Genomic DNA, 22,494 nt, shown 5'->3' with positions numbered 1-22,494 from the left:
CAGTATCCACAGCAGCTGTTTTACCTTCAGCAACCCAGCTCTTCCTGGAACACCAGCTGGTATAATCCTGGGTTATCTCCATTGCTACAGCCGGGCCTGGTAAGGACTTTCCATCTAGAAGATCATAAGAACTATCTCACACTACCAGTGCCCTGTGGCTCCTGCCATGCTGTAGTACTCAGGAACTGTATTTATTCTTTGCTGACTTTTACGTTTTCTTTTATTGCTGCTGTGATGCGGAGTTGTCATAATAAACATCATTGACTTTTATCTAAGTTGTCGTGGTCACGCCTTCGGGCAGTTATTATTCATGTTACTTACATGTCCAGGGGTCTGATACAACCTCCCAGGTTCCGGTACATCTCAGCCCCTACAACTGAGGCTGCCTCCCGTCAGCTCAGGCCCTCAGTTGTGACAGTAAGCACTGACCTAATGAATCCAGCCGGAGACCAGGATCAAGCGGCCAGGCCGATGCAAGAACTGGCAGCCCGACTAGAACATCAGGAGGCTGCACAGGGCCACATCATCCGCTGTCTCCAGGATCTCTCTACTCGGCTGGATGGGATTCAGACAACTCTCCGTGGATCAGGCGCGTCTGGTGCGTCAACCACAGTGACTCCAGCTATAACCCCACCCACCTTACCCATTTCTGCTCCACATCTTCATCTTCCAACGCCAGCAAAATTTGACGGATCTCCAAGATTCTGCAGGGGATTTCTCAACCAGTGTGAGATTCAGTTTGAGCTACAACCTGGCAATTTTCCCAGTGACCGTACAAAAATTGCCTACATTATTTCTCTTCTCAGTGGCTCAGCCCTTGATTGGGCATCACCGTTATGGGAGAGGTCCGACACCCTGCTATCTTCTTACACTGCATTTGTGTCAACATTCAGGCGCATCTTCGACGAGCCAGGCCGGGTAACTTCAGCTTCGTCTGAGATTCTCCGTTTACGCCAGGAATCACGTACTGTAGGACAATATCTTATACAGTTCCAGATCCTGGCATCCGAACTGGCATGGAACGACGAGGCCCTGTATGCTGCATTCTGGCATGGTTTATCCGAGCGTATTAAAGATGAGTTAGCTACCAGAGACTTACCCTCCAAGTTAGATGAGCTAATCTCACTTTGTACGAAAGTTGACTTGCGTTTCAGAGAGAGAGCAACTGAGCGTGGAAGATCATCTGCTCCAAAATCTTCTACTCCTCCTCCTCGCCAACTGTCACCAACTACAGATGAACCCATGCAAATTGGCCGTTCCCGTTTAACTCCTGCTGAGCGCCGAAGACGTCTCTCCGAGTTTCTCTGTCTGTATTGTGCAGCTCCGTCTCACACCATTAATGCCTGTCCCAAACGTCCGGGAAACTCCAAATCCTAGCTCGCCAAGGAGAGGGCCGGCTAGGAGTAATGATCTCCTCTCCATCTCCTCAAGATTGTAACCTCCCAGTCTCGCTTCAAGTTGCTCAACGTTATCAGAACGTCATTGCCCTCCTGGATTCCGGAGCAGCTGGGAACTTTATTACTGAAACCTATGTTAAACGGTGGTCCCTACCCACCGAGAGACTTCCTTCGTCCTTTTCCTTAACTGCTGTGGATGGCAGTAAAATTTTTGATACAGTTATTTCTCTAAGGACTCTACCAGTTCGTCTGAGAGTGGGAGTTCTTCATTCCGAACTTATTTCATTTTTAGTGATTCCAAGAGCCACACATCCTGTGGTCCTGGGCCTTCCATGGCTCCGTCTTCACAATCCTACAATTGATTGGACGACTACGCAAATCCTGGCATGGGGTTCCTCCTGTACTAAGACATGTTTGTTTAAAGTGTTGCCTGTCTGTTCTTCCTCCCCCAGGTCGTCTGATGTTCCACCTCCTCCATATCAAGATTTCACGGATGTGTTCAGTAAAGCTTCTGCTGATATCCTTCCTCCTCATAGAGAATGGGACTGCCCGATTGATCTCGTTCCAGGGAAGGTTCCACCTCGAGGCCGAACTTATCCGTTGTCTCTCCCCGAGACACATTCTATGGAGGAATACATTAAAGAGAACCTAGCAAAGGGGTTCATTCGACCTTCTTCTTCTCCAGCCGGCGCAGGCTTCTTTTTTGTAAAGAAGAAAGATGGTGGTCTGCGGCCGTGCATCGACTACAGAGGTTTGAACGACATTACCATCAAGAACCGCTATCCTTTACCCCTGATTACTGAGCTCTTTGACAGAGTTAGCGGAGCTACCATCTTTACAAAGCTGGACCTGAGAGGTGCATACAATCTCATCCGGATCCGTGAGGGTGACGAGTGGAAGACCGCATTTAACACCCGTGACGGACATTATGAGTACCTCGTCATGCCCTTCGGATTGAGCAATGCTCCAGCTGTCTTCCAGCATTTCGTCAATGAGATCTTCAGAGACATTCTATACCGTCATGTCGTGGTCTATCTAGATGATATCCTCATTTTTGCCAACGATTTAGAGGAACATCGTTTCTGGGTAAAGGAGGTTCTGTCCCGTCTCCGTGTCAATCATCTCTACTGCAAATTAGAGAAATGCGTCTTTGAAGTCAAGTCCATTCCGTTTCTAGGGTACATTGTGTCCGGTTCCGGACTAGAGATGGATCCTGAGAAACTACAAGCAATCCAGAATTGGCCGGTACCCTTAACCCTCAAAGGGGTCCAGAGGTTCTTAGGGTTCGCCAATTATTACCGAAAGTTTATACGAGACTTTTCCACCATTGTGGCGCCTATTACTGCTTTCACCAAGAAGGGTGCTAACCCGTCCAAGTGGTCTGAAGAAGCCATGCAAGCTTTTCATCTTTTAAAACAGAGGTTCATCTCTGCACCTGTCCTGAAACAGCCTGACATCGACTCTCCTTTCATCTTAGAGGTGGATGCCTCCTCCGTTGGAGTAGGAGCGGTGTTATCTCAGAGGGCTAAAGATGGTCATTTACATCCTTGCAGTTTCTTCTCACGGAAGTTCTCCCCAGCGGAGCGCAACTATGCCATTGGCGACCAGGAGTTGCTAGCCATCAAGCTCGCTCTAGAGGAGTGGAGATATCTGTTGGAGGGAGCTTCTCATTCAATCACCATCCTTACAGACCACAAGAACCTTCTATATCTAAAAGGCGCACAATGTCTCAACCCTCGTCAGGCCAGATGGGCACTTTTCTTTTCCAGGTTCGACTTTAAACTCCAGTTCTGTCCGGGCTCTCAGAATCGCAAGGCCGATGCCCTTTCCCGCTCATGGGAGCAAGAAAATGAGTCAGAGTCTTCAGACAAGCATCCTATTATAAATCCGTTGGCATTCTCCACGGTAGGGATGGACTCTACGCCCCCATCAGGGAAAAGTTTTGTGAAGCCGACACTAAGGAAGAAGCTCATGCATTGGGCCCATGCTTCCCGTTTTGCCGGACATACAGGTATCCAAAAAACCCTGGAGTTTATCTCTAGGTCCTATTGGTGGCCAACTCTGAAAAAGGACGTTTTGGAGTTTATTGCATCTTGCCCAAAGTGTGCTCAACATAAAGTATCCCGCCAGTCGCCTGCGGGGCAACTGGTTCCACTATCTGTTCCCCGTCGACCATGGACCCATTTGTCGATGGATTTTATTACAGATTTGCCCATGTGCAACAAGTTCAATACCATCTGGGTGGTAGTTGACCGGTTCACCAAGATGGCACACTTCATTCCTCTCACCGGTCTTCCGTCAGCTTCCAAGTTGGCTCAAGTATTCATACAAGAGATCTTCCGACTCCACGGTCTTCCAGAAGAAATTATCTCAGATCGAGGAGTTCAATTCACAGCCAAATTCTGGCGAAGTTTATGTCAAGTCCTCCAAGTCAAGTTAAAGTTTTCCACGGCTTACCATCCTCAGACCAATGGTCAAACTGAGAGGGTGAATCAGGACTTGGAGGCCTTCCTCCGCATCTATGTGTCCTCCTCTCAAGATGACTGGGTTCAATTACTTCCCTGGGCCGAGTTCTGTCATAACAACCAGTATCATTCTTCATCTTCTTCAACACCATTCTTCACCAACTTTGGATTCCACCCTAAAGTCCCTGAGTTCCAACCGCTTCCAGCAACTTCTGTTCCCGCAGTGGATATCACCTTGCATCAGTTTGCCAATATCTGGAAGAGCGTACGATCAGCTCTGCTCAAGGCATCGTTCAGGTACAAGAAGTTTGCGGATAAGAAGCGTCGAGCAGTTCCTGCTCTCAAGGTGGGTGATCGGGTATGGTTATCCACGAAGAATTTGAGGTTAAGAGTTCCCAGTATGAAGTTTGCACCTCGCTACATCGGTCCTTTCAAAATTGATCAAGTCATCAATCCTGTTGCTTACAGACTCCAGTTACCTCCCTTCTTAAAAATACCCAGGACATTCCATGTTTCCCTGTTGAAACCGCTAATCTTGAATCGGTTTCATTCCTCACTTCCACCAACTCCGAAAGTCCAAACTCAACGAGGCGTTGAGTATGAAGTGGCCAAGATCCTGGACTCACGTCACCGTTACGGTCAACTTCAGTATCTCATTGACTGGAAGGGCTATGGTCCTGAAGAACGCTCTTGGACCAATGCCTCTGACGTCCATGCTCCTGCCTTGGTCCGAAATTTCCACGCAAAGTTTCCTTTAAAGCCTAAGAAGTGTCCTGGGGCCACTCCTAAAGGGGGGGGTGCTGTCACGATCCGGGTATCTGGACGCCATTACTTACCCTTCAGATGCCTCCTAAGGCGGGCTCAGCGTTCCAGGACCGGATTCCGCTGTTCCTGAGTTTCCACATACAGAGTGGTCTTTTCATCAGCCGCGGCCTCCGCTGTGCCCGCGTGGTTAAATGTGCATCTATCAGCCTGGCGTCTCCTGTCTCCGGTGGCCGGCGCCGCCATTACTGTTTCCCAGACCACATGGATTACAAACCAAACTTCCCTCCAAGTGTCTGCATGGGCGCAGCCATCTTGGATTCTGTCATCTGATCATTTCCACCAATCTGCTGTTTGTGTTGTTGATTTGCATAATTGCCTAGCCAACCCCTTCCTTGCTGCAGGTATAAGTAAGCTGTACCTGAGCAAGGAAGACGTCAGTGCTTTGGTTGTCAAACCTAGTTCCTGTTTGTCTCTCTTCTATGATTGTCTTCCAGGTTCCAGCTCCTGTCTCAAGACTTCCACCATAGAGACCCGCACCAGCATTCCACCTGCGGTGTAGCCTGACTCTCCAATCCATTGTGGATTCATCTGTTTCCAGCTACAACACTACCTGCTTCCAGCCTCAGCTTCCAGCAGAGTACAGCTTCCCTTAAAGGGCCGGTGTCCTTTCTACACTTTACCACTCTCCACCGGAATTATTATTTCTCCGCTCTCAAGTTCTACATTTCAGTTCACATTTCATCGCTCCCAAAGTTCATTTATTATTTAACTGGTTCCAGCCAGTATCCACTCCGTGCTAACATCAGTCTGGTTCCAGCCAGTATCCACAGCAGCTGTTTTACCTTCAGCAACCCAGCTCTTCCTGGAACACCAGCTGGTATAATCCTGGGTTATCTCCATTGCTACAGCCGGGCCTGGTAAGGACTTTCCATCTAGAAGATCATAAGAACTATCTCACACTACCAGTGCCCTGTGGCTCCTGCCATGCTGTAGTACTCAGGAACTGTATTTATTCTTTGCTGACTTTTACGTTTTCTTTTATTGCTGCTGTGATGCGGAGTTGTCATAATAAACATCATTGACTTTTATCTAAGTTGTCGTGGTCACGCCTTCGGGCAGTTATTATTCATGTTACTTACATGTCCAGGGGTCTGATACAACCTCCCAGGTTCCGGTACATCTCAGCCCCTACAACTGAGGCTGCCTCCCGTCAGCTCAGGCCCTCAGTTGTGACAGCTCATCTCCTAGAGGGCCGCAGATTCGGCATTCAGGATTGGGTCCTGGTGACCACGGATGCCAGCCTGAGAGGCTGGGGAGCAGTCACACAGGGAAGAAATTTCCAGGGCTTGTGGTCAAGCATGGAAACGTCACTTCACATAAATATCCTGGAACTAAGGGCCATTTACAATGCCCTAAGTCAGGCAAGACCTCTGCTTCAGGGTCAGCCGGTGTTGATCCAGTCGGACAATATCACGGCAGTCGCCCACGTAAACAGACAGGGCGGCACAAGAAGCAGGAGGGCAATGATGGAAGTGGCAAGGATTCTTCGCTGGGCGGAGAATCATGTGATAGCACTGTCAGCAGTGTTCATTCCGGGAGTGGACAACTGGGAAGCAGACTTCCTCAGCAGACACGATCTTCACCCGGGGGAGTGGGGACTTCACCCAGAAGTCTTCCACATGATTGTGAACCGTTGGGAAAAACCAAAGGTGGACATGATGGCGTCCCGCCTCAACAAAAAACTGGACAGATATTGCGCCAGGTCAAGGGACCCTCAGGCAATAGCTGTGGATGCTCTGGTAACACCGTGGGTGTACCAGTCAGTGTATGTGTTCCCTCCTCTTCCTCTCATACCAAAAGTACTGAGAATCATAAGAAGGAGAGGAGTAAAGACTATACTCGTGGCTCCGGATTGGCCAAGAAGGACTTGGTACCCGGAAATTCAAGAGATGCTCACGGAAGACCCGTGGCCTCTACCTCTAAGAAAGGACCTGCTCCAGCAGGGACCATGTCTGTTCCAAGACTTACCGCGGCTGCGTTTGACGGCATGGCGGTTGAACGCCGGATCCTGAAGGAAAAAGGCATTCCGGATGAAGTCATCCCTACCCTGATCAAAGCCAGGAAGGATGTAACCGTACAACATTATCACCGTATTTGGCGTAAATATGTTGCGTGGTGCGAGGCCAGGAAGGCCCCTACAGAGGAATTTCAACTGGGTCGTTTCCTGCATTTCCTGCAAACAGGACTGTCTATGGGCCTCAAATTGGGGTCCATTAAGGTTCAAATTTCGGCCCTGTCAATATTCTTCCAAAAAGAACTGGCTTCTGTTCCTGAAGTTCAGACGTTTGTCAAGGGAGTACTGCATATACAACCTCCTTTTGTGCCTCCAGTGGCACCTTGGGATCTCAATGTAGTTTTGGGATTCCTAAAATCACATTGGTTTGAACCACTCACCACTGTGGACTTAAAATATCTCACATGGAAAGTGGTAATGCTGTTAGCCCTGGCTTCAGCCAGGCGTGTCTCAGAATTGGCGGCTTTATCCTATAAAAGCCCTTACCTAATTTTTCATACGGACAGGGCAGAATTGAGGACTCGTCCTCAATTTCTCCCTAAGGTGGTTTCAGCTTTTCACTTAAACCAGCCTATTGTGGTGCCTGCGGCTACTAGGGACTTGGAGGATTCCAAGTTGCTGGCCGTAGTCAGGGCCCTGAAAATATATGTTTCCAGGACGGCTGGAGTCAGAAAATCTGATTCGCTGTTTATCCTGTATGCACCCAACAAGCTGGGTGCTCCTGCTTCAAAGCAGACGATTGCTCGTTGGATTTGTAGTACAATTCAGCTTGTACATTCTGTGGCAGGCCTGCCACAGCCAAAATCTGTAAAAGCCCATTCCACACGGAAAGTGGGCTCATCTTGGGCGGCTGCCCGAGGGGTCTCGGCTTTACAACTTTGCCGAGCAGCTACTTGGTCAGGGGCAAACACGTTTGCTAAATTCTACAAATTTGATACCCTGGCTGAGGAGGACCTGGAGTTCTCTCATTCGGTGCTGCAGAGTCATCCGCACTCTCCCGCCCGTTTGGGAGCTTTGGTATAATCCCCATGGTCCTTTCGGAGTCCCCAGCATCCACTAGGACGTTAGAGAAAATAAGAATTTACTTACCGATAATTCTATTTCTCATAGTCCGTAGTGGATGCTGGGCGCCCATCCCAAGTGCGGATTGTCTGCATTACTTGTACATAGTTATTGTTACAAAAATCGGGTTATTGTTGTTGTGAGCCATCTTTTCAGAGGCTCCTTCTGTTATCATGCTGTTAACTGGGTTCAGATCACAAGTTGTACGGTGTGATTGGTGTGGCTGGTATGAGTCTTACCCGGGATTCAAAATCCTTCCTTATTGTGTACGCTCGTCCGGGCACAGTATCCTAACTGAGGCTTGGAGGAGGGTCATAGGGGGAGGAGCCAGTGCACACCAGGTAGTCCTAAAGCTTTTTACTTTGTGCCCAGTCTCCTGCGGAGCCGCTATTCCCCATGGTCCTTTCGGAGTCCCCAGCATCCACTACGGACTATGAGAAATAGAATTATCGGTAAGTAAATTCTTATTTTTATGTGCATACATCTAGGTGTAATGGGTATCCGGACTCCAGGTCGACAGCACAAAGGTCGACGCCAATTGGTCGACACACCTTAGGTCGACATGGACAAAAGGTTGACAGGAACAAGGTCGACATGAGTTTTTCAGGATTTTTTCCCTTTTTTTTGAACCTTTTCATACTTAACGATCCACGTGGACTACGATTGGAACGGTAAAGTGTGCCGAGCGAAGTGGTAGCGGAGCGAAGGCACCATGCCCGAAGCATGGCGAGCGAAGCGGTGCACTAATTGGGGTTCCCGTCACTCTACGAATGAAACGACACCAAAAAAAACATAAACTCATGTCGACCTTTTTCCATGTCGACCTTGTTCCTGTCGACCTTTTGCCCATGTCGACCTAAGGTGTGTCGACCAATTGACGTCGACCTAAGGTGTGTCGACCTTTGTGCTGTCGACCCTCAGTCCCAGACCCGTGTAATGTATATAGCCTGTAAATTTGAGCCATGTGCTTTACATACATCTTAATATTTCTCTACACAGCCCCTGGAATTCCTCTCTTAACTAAAATGTGGAAAAGCTAATTACTGTTGCTGTGGGAGGAAGGCCCTTTATAGCGTTTAAGATTTTTTAAACATTTTTTTCTGCATAAGATCCCATACCGATAACATACACACAACCCTTTCATAAACTCTGTCCAACTCTTTTAGGATCACGTGCATGTATCGATTTTTATGGATCCTAAGATTTTATTTGCCTTTTGAAGATGCTGCTGCACTGTTTTCTATAAACTAGTTGTCTAAAATTCTTCCCCTTTTGCTCGGTACATTTCATTTATGTGTAAGTTGTATAGTTATTACCTATATGAAGAATTCCAGAGAGTTATCTATATTCTATTTAATTTGCCTTTTTTATCAATTTCCTTCTGTAGCGTGTTACTACTATCTTATGCTGCTTTCACATCGCAAAACCTGCTTTTGAAACGGTTCATTACAACGGGTCTGAGCAGTTAAACCCCCTTCACATCGCATGTTGTAACCAGTATATTACCATTTCATTACCGTTTTGGTACCTTTCACACTGAACCCGTTTCACCCATATAAAACAGTGGTTGTCATTTTAAATGTTTATTTTCTGCTTCTGCCTGGTGAGATCACACATGGAGACAGCTTATCACCTTCTGGGGCTTGCAAATACCGTTTCAGACCCTTTCACACTGCACAATTAAACGGGTCTGAAACGGGTAGGACCCTGCTTTTTTACCGTTTCAAAATACCGGTATTTTGTAAACGGTAAATTGAAGGTGACCATTTCACATCACAGCTCGAACCGTTTAGGAAGCCAGTAAAAACGGCAAATTACCGGGTACAAGCTGCGGTGTGAAAGGGGTATTAGTCTGTGTTGCTGTCCACTGTATTGTTTAGTGTCCTCATCAGATACACACATCTTAGGGGCAGATTCAGTTGCAGGTGGGAAATTTAACCCCCCCCCCTCCCCCTCAGCGCTGGGTTCTTCAAGCAGCTGTGGGTTTTTGGTGTTCAATTCGGGGACTGAAAATTGCAGTCACCACGTCCCTTTTTTTTTTTCCCCTTCATGCACCCCTAGAGCAAGTTTGATCCTAAAATCATTACATTTAGGAAGAATCAGCCGGACTCGGTGGTATCTTTATCGGCCATCCAGCTGCTGTAGAACTATACATACCAGCATGTCTTGCTACAGTTTTGCTATTTGGCTATGCTAAAACTGTTGCAGGAGTTGTTGGGATGTGTAGTTCATCAGCATCTTGAGGACCACTTAATGATCACCCCAAATTGCCCACCCCTGGTATTTATGATAGCTATATAGCACTAGAGTTTTGTTTTTCTCAGGGTTTATTTGAATAATGGGTGACTATATATTTTAGTCCAGAGAGCACGAAGGGATCTATGGTTTTGTTATTATGAAAAGTACATCATTTATGGAGAGTAAAAGCATTTGGTCTGTTACAGAGCTTAAGGTGCATACACACAGTGAGATTCGGGCTAACCCCGATTCTCACTGTGTGACAGGGACAAGGTCGATATCGCAAGCATATAATGACTGTGCTTGTGATACTGGCTTTGTTCGATTTTTGGCTAAGTGTCAATTTTGACTATCTTTTCTACGAGATAGTCAAAATTGACTTGCCTGTACAGTCTATCTGGGCTTGCGATGCCGACTGCGCATCGGCATCGCGATCGCAAGGTGACTTTCACCTTGCGATCTGCACTAACTTTGCTTACAATTTTGACTATATAGTCAAAATCGTAAGAGAAAAATCTCACCGTGTGTACACACCATTAGTGGCAAGAGGTTTACTGGTGAGTGCAAAGAGAAGTGGTGACAAGTATAATCCCTGATGAGTGGGGAGGAGGAACACCTGTTAATTTTTATTTTTTTGCGAAAAACCGCTCAGAAATTTGTGGCTTTTCTTTTAATGAGGTGAAGAACATGTCTTTTTTTAAACTTATCCAAACTTATTCTTAGTAAAAAAAAAAAAAAAATCCCGAAATTATAAAAAAATTAATAATTTTTTTCAAAATATCGTGTTTTCAAACATTGGAATATCGGATCATCAACATCAGAAACCATTGCGACTTTGATTTCCCCGTCAGGTACACACTGGGGGTTAATTAGAATTTCCCAGGCGGCCGCTGGTTGGGGGGTCCTGCTGTGCTGACCTATCAACAGTGATCGGCAGCACGGCAGACGCTCAGGAAGGGTGCAGGGATGCAAATGGACCCAAAGATCCCTCTGTGGTTGCAATTGCATGAAGACTGGTAGCATTGTTTGTGACCAGATCAGATAACGCACAGTCTGGTATGGTTGCACACAATGCAACTATTACAGGCAAGTGGTTAAGTAAATGGTCTTTGATACCAGCTTTATCCGGGTGTGGATCGTCAAATCGACAGTGTCTAGGTCGACAATGTTTAGGTCGACCACTATAGGTCGACAGGGTCTGAAGGCCGACAGGGTTTCTAGGTCGACATGTTAAAAGGTCGACATGAGTTTTTCATGTTTTTTTGGTGTTGTTTTCTCCGTACAGTGACTGGGAAGCCCAATTAGTGCACCGTGTCCCCTCGTTTTGCTTGCCATGCTTCGGGCAAGGTGCCTCGCTTCGCTCGGCACAGATTACCGTTCCAATCGTAGTCCACGTGGATCGTTAAGTATGAAAAAGTTAAAAAAAAGGATTTTTTTTAAAACTCACGTCGACCTTTTGATCTGACGACCTAGCACATGTCGATTTAGAAACCCTGTCAACCTAGTGACTGTCTACCTATAGTGGGCGACCTAAAAATTGTCGACCTAGACAGTGTCGATCTTCAGACCCGATCCCCTTTATCCAGAGCCTGGCATATGACAGGCCATGAGACCTAGCAAAAGGGCTTTTCCATGTCAATTGCCATGACCAGAGTAGGTTTGGCTGTCTGTTTTTGGCATGTATGACATTTATGGCTTTTCTGGTTTTATCCACGGCTTGTTGACCGCGTATGAAGCCAACTTAATCCGGGTGGACAAGAGTGGTGATCACTTTTGGTTAAAGTTTTAACACCCTTTTTAAGGCCTTTGTTAAGGAGTGAAATTGACCTGTAACTAGCGGCCCATTGGGATCTCTGCCTTCCTTTTCATTGACCACTATGTTCGCTCTGGTGGTTTCACAGTCAAACGTCTTGCCCTGTTAGATTAAATAGGCATAGTAACTATAGAGTTAAGGCTGGGAGAGTCTTCAGTAGCTTTTTTATAATAGGAGTCTTCAAAGCATCATGGTCTTGGGCAGCGTTGTTCTTGAGGAATTTAACTGGGGGAGTTCTTGAGCAGAGATCTCCGCATTAAGTTAGCCTAATTGAGATGCTTAGAAGGAGGACAGATGGCAGTCTCCTAAATATTCCTTAATTCTAAACTCTAGATCTTTAGGGTGGTGGTTTAAATCTGTTCTGCCATTCATAGTATCTTCGTCTAATCGGGCGAATTTGCTGGGATTTGGCAGCTCAGAGCTGGTCTGCCTCTTTCTCCCACCTCTACCCCTTCTAACTGTAACCCAGCTACCTACCTGTTCCTCCTCATTTTCGCTAGACCCATACTGGTCCACCAATGAATCCACGGTGAGCTGCAAACCGCTACTATGAATGGCAGTACAGATTTGGTGGAGCTGGCAGAGACTTTTTTCCCCTAGCAACTAGAGGAGCGGTCACTCCGGCACTGATGGGAAAATGGATAGCAAGGTACCTAGTCGGATTGTGGTGGTAGGGGACTCAATTATTAGAAAGGCAGATAGGGCAAGCTGCTACAGAGATCGCGATCCTTGTACAGTATGTTGTCTTCTGGGTGCTCGGGTCTCCCACATCGCATATCGAGTAGACAGACTGTTGGGAGGGGCTGGGAAAGACCCGGCGGTCTTGGTGCACGTTGGCAGTTAGTGGAATCTGTTGTGACATTATTTGGACCGAAGTTGACATACAAGGATAGATTCCACCTAGAATATTTGACTGAGCCAAAGTTCACTGCTTTTTCGGGAAATAGTGTTCTAGAGCAGCCCTTGAGCATTGCTATACAGGATTTGAGTATCACTGTTATTTTTAAGAGCCTTTTTTTTTTTTTTTTTTTTACCCGCCATACTAAGAGTCAATTCATCATCTCTTGTTCCTCCCAAATTGTTGTGAGCAAGGTCAACCCCTGACAGAGTAATTTTGGCTGAGAAGGGAAAAAAGACTCTAGTGAGATGTGCACTGAGGCACCACTTGATCAGTAAAGACTGCACAGGTGATATAGGTAATATCTTGGCGGTCAGAATACAGACATCAGGATCCCGACCGCTGAGAATGCCAACAGCTGCGCCAGGGCTATTCCCACTCGCTGAGCTCGCAAGGGGCTTTCTATCGCTCACCCTTCTGGCGGGAATTCCATACCCAACCCCTGCACAGAGTAATTTGTTTGCTGGAGCACTTTTTATAACTTAAGTACTGTGCGGGGGTAGAATAGAGAGAGAGAGAATACACTCACGGGCAAAAGTTTTAGAACACCCTAATTTTTCCAGGGTTTATTGAAATTTATGCTTTTTAATGGCTTAATGTCCTTTGTAATTAAAGCATAAAATGAAGGAGATATATAGATCATATAATCTATTTTGTTTAACACAATTTTAGATATCTCAAAATAGACACTTTTTGCAGATATAGCTGCCATTATTTGAAGCCTACTGTCTTGTTTGTATCCTCCAAAGGTAGATCTGACACAGCTTGGTGGTATGTTTTGAGTCATTATCTTGCTCTAGGATGAATCCTAGGCGTAGATGAGAGGGTATTTAATGGCAAAGTAAAATGCTGTGGCAGTTCTTTTGGTTCAGGGTACAAGTAACTGTGCAATTTGCTGACTCTTGATCCAGCAAAAGAGCCCGAGACCATCACACGTCGTCCTCCATGTTGGACAGTTGGTGTCATGGGTGTATTTACTAAATGGCAGATTATAAAAGCCCCAAATTTGAAAGGACAACTCTTAAATAGCAAAACATTGGGTATTCATTTGATGGTGCAGAAAAACTTTGTGATGAACCAAAGATTTTAAATTTTAATCATTGGTCAATAAAACTTTTCTTGCAGTCTTCAGTAGTCTACTGGTAGTGCTTTATTGTCTGGTCAAGCCAATTTTTCGATAAATTAAAAAATTGGGCAGTTTTCCAAATTTTCGTTTATTGATGCAATAAACACACAATGGAATCACAGACGTTATCTGGTATTCAATGTGTGGGATTTATGACTACACAAAAAAGCATATCAAAGATTTGTGTTTACAGGTCAAAGCATGCTTCCTCAGATATGCCGTGGAAGTCAAACCAAAAAAATTATAGAATTCTATTCTGCCATTTTGAAAATTTCACATAATGATTCTAATGAATTGTTACATTTAGAAAATATGTATGTAAATACTCAAAACATCATGCCAAGATTGAAGGGGCAAAACAGTAATTAAATTGCATAAATACAACAATATATAGAAATGTAAAAATGTTACATAAGGATACCGTATAATTGGAACAATGAATATTAATACCGTAAGTTTAAACTAATGAATAATAAATACAACAGGAAATGGTTGAATGGATCACAAGAAATATGCCAAAAGTTATACAGCCGCCACAATAGTAGTTACAGAACCTTCTGAGAAAATGTATTATGTAAAAAAAAAAATTATACATTTTTTTATATATATATATATATATATATATTCATATTAATGTGATTAATGCTTGTGTGCTATACTAAATCTTTGTGTTCACACAGGCCCGACAATGCTGTACCTGGGGATGTCCTTGTGCTGACAAAGCCTTTAGGGACCCAAGTTGCAGTAGCAGTTCATCAGTGGCTAGATATTGTAAGTAAAGCTGCATATAGTATTCATGCACATGTTGTTTTCTCACATAGGAGTCATTTAGTTGTTGAATTGCATCTGAAAAATGTACATTTTTTTTCATGATCAGAAAATATAATGCTTAGTTTAAACTTTATGAAATTACATAGCATTGATGCAGTGTGTCCCTGCATAAAGTGCATTAATTAGCCACTCTACATTCCATGTATACCAAGACAGTGGGTCCAGAATTTTGTGTAGTTCCTAGTTTTATATATCTCACATCCCTTTTTTGTTTACTGTAGTGTATAGTGTTGTCAAGGTTTGGCTTAGGCCCATAGCTATTTACCTGGCATTTATTTATTTTTATTTTCCCGATTTTAATGGTGCAAGCAAACGTGAAAACCATATTATTACTGATAAACTGTTGAGGCATTTTGTAGAGCAAAATACCAACAGTGTTAGTCTGGGACCCCTGGACTCCGTTGAAGCCACTAGAAATACTTTATAGGTCCACAAGTTTAAAAGGACTTTGGTGTATTCCTTTGTCATATATAAATATGCAGCCAGGTTTTGCATTGTCTGTATGGGTGCCCCTTGGTGTACCTTGTTGTAGGGCACTACTTATCACCGTTGCTGCAGGGGGTGCCGATCTGCTGAACACCGCACAACAGCGTGGTCATCAGGACCTATGGTTTAGCACTCAAATTCCTGTGTGATCCAGATAGAAACATAGAAGGGAAGGCGGCTGTCATTTGGGTAGGGAGGGTTAGTGGCTATCGGTTGATTGAGTAGGTTGCATCAGGTGACTGGTAATTGATTAGTGCAGTGGTTCCCAAACTGGGTGCCATGGAACTCTGAGGTGCCTTGGGACACTTGCAGGGGTGCCCGGGGTTGGTGGTCCAGGATCACTTCAAATTATTTATGGTCAATGTAATAGGTAAAGCCAGTGCTGGTGGCTTCCAATCATAAAATAGGTATACAAACAGAAATAAACCCTGTACCTCACCCCATAACTGAACCCAAGGATGACATATAGACACTGTTTACTCAATTTCATATCTTCTTCGTATTCATCCTGTACATCAGATGGTTATTAGTTAATAAGTAGGGGATGAGTCTCTGTGCAAAGGTGGGTACACACTGATAGATATATCTGCAGATATATTTATAGGCGGATCAGGCAGTGTGTTGTGCATACACTTCTGATGAAGCTGAGCCACCTAGCTCAGGGAAACTTGTTAAGCCGTTCTGCTACAAGGACTTGGAATTTTCCACCACTCCTCTGCTACACCTGGCACCTTCAGCGATTTATAGATACACAGTAAAGCTAACACAGACGAGCCAATAGCATTTATCTTGTGGGACTGTGTAAGGATACCACCAATTGGGTAATACCAGCTGACTGTGTGTATATATACTTATGCTTAATGGAGAAAAAGCCTACTCTTCCTCAAAGTCCGGGATCCTTAAATGTGGATATTGTCCTAAATAGCAGACTTATTATATGATTCTTAGCTCTATCGTGCTTTCTTTTATATATTATCTTTTATACTGTTTTTAATCTCTTTTTAATTGATGCAGCATTTGAGTTGTTAATCTGAGCCGTCAAATCACTGCCGGCTGACCGTCTGTACACACAATCTGATGCACCAATATATCTGTAGATATATTGGTCATCAGCTGTGCTGCAGGGCCGCCGCGATGCGTCTTTAAAAGACGGTGTTCACAGACATATCACTGGTACACACTGGCCGACGGAACCTGCAATATATCAAGATATCGGCCGTATCGGCAATATATCAGCCGTTTAATTTCTAGGATCTTCAAATAAGAAGCAGGTAAACAAGTTTTCTCTATCGTCCTAGTGGATGCTGGGGTTCCTGAAAGGACCATGGGGAATAGCGGCTCCGCAGGAGACAGGGCACAAAAGTAAAGCTTTCCGATCAGGTGGTGTGCACTGGCTCCTCCCCCTATGACCCTCCTCCAAGCCAGTTAGATTTTTGTGCCCGGCCGAGAAGGGTGCAATTCTAGGTGGCTCTCCTAAAGAGCTGCTTAGAGAAAGTTTAGCTTAGGTTTTTTACTTTACAGTGAGTCCTGCTGGCAACAGGATCACTGCAGCGAGGGACAGAGGGGAGAAGAAGTGAACTCACCTGCGTGCAGGATGGATTGGCTTCTTGGCTACTGGACATCAGCTCCAGAGGGACGATCACAGGTACAGCCTGGATGGTCACCGGAGCCGCGCCGCCGGCCCCCTTGCAGATGCTGAAGTAAGAAGAGGTCCAGAATCGGCGGCAGAAGACTCCTCAGTCTTCTAAAGGTAGCGCACAGCACTGCAGCTGTGCGCCATTTTCCTCTCAGCACACTTCACACGGCAGTCACTGAGGGTGCAGGGCGCTGGGAGGGGGGCGCCCTGGGAGGCAAATGAATACCTATTTTGGCTAAAAATACCTCACATATAGCCTCCGGAGGCTATATGGAGATATTTAACCCCTGCCAGAATCCGTTAAGAGCGGGAGACGAGGCCGCCGAAAAAGGGGCGGGGCCTATCTCCTCAGCACACAGCGCCATTTTCCCTCACAGAAAGGCTGGAGGGAAGGCTCCCAGGCTCTCCCCTGCACTGCACTACAGAAACAGGGTTAAAACAGAGAGGGGGGGCACTAATTTGGCGATATGCTTATATATATTAAGATGCTATATGGGAAAACACTTATATAAGGTTGTCCCTATATAATTATAGCGTTTTTGGTGTGTGCTGGCAAACTCTCCCTCTGTCTCTCCAAAGGGCTAGTGGGTCCTGTCCTCTATCAGAGCATTCCCTGTGTGTGTGCTGTGTGTCGGTACGTGTGTGTCGACATGTAGGAGGACGATGTTGGTGAGGAGGCGGAGCAATTGCCTGTAATGGTGATGTCACTCTCTAGGGAGTCGACACCGGAATGGATGGCTTATTTAGGAAATTACGTGATAATGTCAACACGCTGCAAGGTCGGTTGACGACATGAGACGGCCGACAAACAATTAGTACCGGTCCAGACGTCTCAAAAACACAGTCAGGGGTTTTTAAAACGCCCGTTTACTTTAGTCGGTCGACACAGACACAGACAGGGACACTGAATCCAGTGTCGACGGTGAATAAACAAACGTATTCCTTATTAGGGCCACACGTTAAAGGCAATGAAGGAGGTGTTACATATTTCTGATACTACAAGTACCACAAAAGAGGGTATTATGTGGGATGTGAAAAAACTACCATAGTTTTTCCTGAATCAGATAAATTAAATAAAGTGTGTGATGATGCGTGGGTTCCCCCCGATAGAAAATTATGGGCGGTATACCCTTTCCCGCCAGAAGTTAGGGCGCGTTGGGAAACACCCCTTAAGGTGGATAAGGCGCTCACACGCTTATCAAAACAAGTGGCGGTACCGTCTATAGATAGGGCCGTCCTCAAGGACCAGCTGACAGGAGGCTGGAAAAATATCATAAAAAGTATATACACACATACTGGTGTTATACTGCGACCAGCGATCGCCTCAGCCTGGATGTGCAGAGCTGGGGTGGCTTGGTCGGATTCCCTGACTAAAAATATTGATACCCTTGACAGGGACAGTATTTTATTGACTATAGAGCATTTAAAGGATGCATTTCTATATATGCGAGATGCACAGAGGGATATTTGCACTCTGGCATCAGGAGTAAATGCGATGTCCATAACTGCCAAAAGATGTTATGGACACGACAGTGGTCAGGTGATGCAGATTCCAAACGGCACAAAGGTGTATTGCCGTATAAAGGAAGAGGAGTTATTTGGGGTCGGTCCATCGGACCTGGTGGCCACGGCAACTGCTGGAAAATCCACCGTTTTTTACCCTAAGTCACATCTCTGCAGAAAAAGACACCGTCTTTTCAGCCTCAGTCCTCTCGTCCCTATAAGATCATATCTGCCCAGGGATAGAGGAAAGGGAAGAAGACTGCAGCAGGCAGCCCATTCCCAGGAACAGAAGCGTTCCACCGCTTCTGACAAGTTCTCAGCATGGCGCTGAGACCGTACAGGACCCCTGGATCCTACAAGTAGTATCCCAGGGGTACAGATTGGAAGGTCGAGACGTTTCCCCTTCGCAGGCTCCTGAAGTCTGCTTTACCAAGGTCTCCCTCCGACAAGGAGGCAGTATGGGAAAAAATTCACAAGCTGTATTCCCAGCAGGTGATAACTAAATTACCCCTCCCACTACAAGAAAAGGGGTATTATTCCACACTATATTGTGGTACTGAAGCCAGAAGGCTAGGTGAGACTTATTCTAAAAAAATTTTTTTGAACACTTACAAAGGTTCAAATCAAGATGGAGTCACTCAGAGCAGTGATAACGAACCAGGAAGAAGAGGACTATATAGTGTCCCGGGACATCAGGGATGCTTACCTCTATGTCCCAAATTTGCCCTTCTCACTAAGGGTACCTCAGGTTCGTGGTGCAGAACTGTCACTATCAGTTTCAGACGCTGCCGTTTGGATTGTCCACGGCACCCCGGGTCTTTACCAAGGTAATGGCCGAAATGATGATTCTTCTTCGAAGAAAAGGCGTCTTAAGTATCCCTTACTTGGACGATCTCCTGATAAGGGCATAGTCCAGGGAACAGTTGGAGGTCGGAGTAGCACTATCTCGGATACTGCTAAAACAGCACGGGTGGATTCTAAATATTCCAAAATCGCAGCTGATCCGACGACACGTCTGCTGTGCCTAGGGATGATTCTGGACACAGTCCAGAAAAAGGTGTTTCTCCCGGAAGAGAAAGCCAGGGAGTTATCCGAGCTAGTCAGGAACCTCCTAAAAACAGTGCATCATTGCACAAGGGTCCTGGTAAAAATGGTGGCTTCCTACGAAGCAATTCCATTCGGCAGATTTCACGCAAGAACTTTTCAGTGGGATCTGCTGGACAAATGGCCCGGATCGCATCTTCAGATGCATCAGCGGATAACCCTATGTCCAAGGACAAGGGTGTCTCTCCTGTGGTGGTTATAGAGTGCTCATCTTCTAGAGGGCCGCAGATTCGGCATTCAGGATTGGATGCTGGTGACCACGGAGCCCAGCCCGAGAGGCTGGGGAGCAGTCACACAAGGAATAAAAATTTCCAGGGAGTGTGATCAAGTCTGGAGACTTTTCTCCACATAAATATACTGGAGCTAAGGGTAAATTTATAATGCTCTAAGCTTAGCAAGACCTCTGCTTCAAGGTCAGCCGGTATTGATCCAGTGGGAAAAACATCACGGCAGTCGCCCACGTAAACAGACAGGGCGACACAAGAAGCAGGAGGGCAATGGCAAAAACTGCAAGGACTTTTCGCTGGGCGGAAAATCATGTGATAGCACTGTCAGCAGTGTTTCATCCCGGGAATGGAAACTGGGAAGCAGACTTCCTCAGCAGGCACGACCTCCACCCGGGAGAGTGGAAACTTCATCGGGAAGTTTTTTCCACATGATTGTAAACCGTTGGGAAATACCAAAGGTAGACATGATGGCGTCCCGTCTGAACAAAAAACGGGACAGGTATTGCGCCAGGTCAAGAGACCCTCAGGCAATAGCTGTGGACGTTCTGGTAACACCGTGGGTGTACCAGTCGGTGTATGTGTTCCCTCCTCTGCTTCTCATACCTAAGGTGCTGAGAATTATAAGACGTAGAGGAGTAAGAACTATACTCATGGCTCCGGATTGGCCAAGAAGGACTTGGTACCCGGAACTTCAAGAGATGCTTACAGAGGTCTTATGGCCTCTGCCGCTAAGAAGGGACTTGCTTCAGCAAGTACCATGTCTGTTCCAAGACTTACCGCAGCTGCGTTTGTCGGCATGGCGGTGGAAAGCCGGATCCTAAGGGAAAAAGGCATTCCGGAAGAGGTCATTCCTACCCTGGTCAAAGCCAGTAAGGAGGTGACCGCACAACATTATCACCACATGTGGCGAAAATATGTTACGTGGTGTGAGGCCAGGAAGGCCCCACAAAGAAATTTCAACTCGGTCGTTTCCTGCATTTCCTGCAAACAGGAGTGTCTATGGGCCTCAAATTGGGGTCCATTAAGGTTCAAATTTCGGCCCTGTCGATTTTCTTCCAGAAAGAATTGGCTTCAGTTCCTGAAGTCCAGAAGTTTGTCAAGGGAGTATTGCATATACAACCCCCTTTTGTGCCTCCAGTGGCACTGTGGGATCTCAACGTAGTTCTGGGATTCCTCAAATCACATTGGTTTAAAACCAGTCAAATCTGTAGATTTGAAGCATCTCACATGAAAAGTGACCATGCTCTTGGCCCTGGCCTGGACCAGGCGAGTGTCAAATTGGTGGTTTTTTCTCAAAAAAGTCCATATCTGTTTGTCCATTCGGACAGGGCAGAGCTGCGGACTCGTCCCCAGTTCTCTCCCTAAGGTGGTGTCAGTGTTTCACCTGAACCAGCTTATTGTGGTGCCTTGCACCTACTAGGGACTTGGAGGACTCCAAGTTGCTAGATGTTGTCAGGGCCCTGAAAATATGTTCCAGGACGGCTGGAGTCAGGAAAACTGACTTGCTGTTATCCTGTATGCACCCAACAAACTGGGTGCTCTTGCTTCTAAGCAGACTATTACTAGTTGGATGTGTAATACAATTCAGCTTGCACATTCTGTGGCAGGCCTGCCACAGCCAAAATCTGTAAATGCCCATTCCACAAGGAAGGTGGGCTCATCTTGGGCGGCTGCCCGAGGGGTCTCGGCTTTACAACTTTGCCGAGCAGCTACTTGGTCAGGGGCAAACACGTTTGCTAAATTCTACAAATTTGATACCCTGGCTAAGGAGGACCTGGAGTTCTCTCATTCGGTGCTGCAGAGTCATCCGCACTCTCCCGCCCGTTTGGGAGCTTTGGTATAATCCCCATGGTCCTTTCAGGAACCCCAGCATCCACTAGGACGATAGAGAAAATAAGAATTTACTTACCGATAATTCTATTTCTCGGAGTCCGTAGTGGATGCTGGGCGCCCATCCCAAGTGCGGATTATCTGCAATACTTGTACATAGTTACAAAAATCGGGTTATTATTGTTGTGAGCCATCTTTTCAGAGGCTCCGCTGTTATCATACTGTTAACTGGGTTTAGATCACAAGTTGTACGGTGTGATTGGTGTGGCTGGTATGAGTCTTACCCGGGATTCAAAATTCCTCCCTTATTGTGTACGCTCGTCCGGGCACAGTACCTAACTGGCTTGGAGGAGGGTCATAGGGGGAGGAGCCAGTGCACACCACCTGATCGGAAAGCTTTACTTTTGTGCCCTGTCTCCTGCGGATCCGCTATTCCCCATGGTCCTTTCAGGAACCCCAGCATCCACTACGGACTCCGAGAAATAGAATTATCGGTAAGTAAATTCTTATTTTTACCAGGGTTCCCATTCAGCTCAGAATACTAACATAGTGGATTTGGTACATTACTAGCTAAAACCCAATGTAAGGCATTCAAATCTCCTATCAAAAGTTATTTAGGGGTATATTCAATTGAAGTCTGATCCATTCCGACATTCATTTGTCGGAGTGGATCCGACCTGTTCTATTCAATGTCCTCTCAATTCGACTTTTAAAAAGTCGATTTGAGATGCGGGAGCTGAGACAGGGGAGAGCCGCGGGCAGACGGAGGAGAGCAGCGCTATAGCTTGCTGGAGCCGGGTGGACGCTACTGTGAGCGGCGGCTGTGACATCCTCCGGCGCTGTTCTCCCCATCTGGCTGCCCGCGGCTCTCCCGGTCTCTGCTCCCGCATCTCACTCCAGCTTTTTTTAAAGTCGAATTGAGATGGTCGAAAAGGGGGCCAAACCCCATTTTCGACACAAGCACGTGGATTGGCAGCTATTCCGACGATCCACGTGCTTTTCAATAAGTCGAATTCCTAATCTGGGGTTAGATTGAATA

The 22,494-nt window shown here is 46.2% G+C and overlaps 1 protein-coding gene across 4 annotated transcripts in view; it reads left to right on the top strand.

Annotated features, from left to right (window-relative positions):
* Window positions 1–22,494, top strand: part of SEPHS1 (selenophosphate synthetase 1) — a 223,882-nt gene that overhangs the window by 156,529 nt on the left and 44,859 nt on the right. For all 4 annotated transcript variants that reach the window (XM_063926893.1, XM_063926894.1, XM_063926896.1 and 1 more), the window contains exon 6: window positions 14,519–14,609. In XM_063926893.1, coding sequence (XP_063782963.1) covers window positions 14,519–14,609 — 91 coding nt within the window. The remainder of the gene's footprint in view (window positions 1–14,518; window positions 14,610–22,494) is intronic.

The sequence above is a fragment of the Pseudophryne corroboree genome, chromosome 6 (assembly GCF_028390025.1).
Source record: "Pseudophryne corroboree isolate aPseCor3 chromosome 6, aPseCor3.hap2, whole genome shotgun sequence".
Taxonomy (NCBI): Eukaryota; Metazoa; Chordata; class Amphibia; order Anura; family Myobatrachidae; genus Pseudophryne; species Pseudophryne corroboree.
The sequence above is the reverse complement of the archived record's forward strand: the minus strand, read 5'-3'. Positions and strand labels throughout refer to the sequence as shown.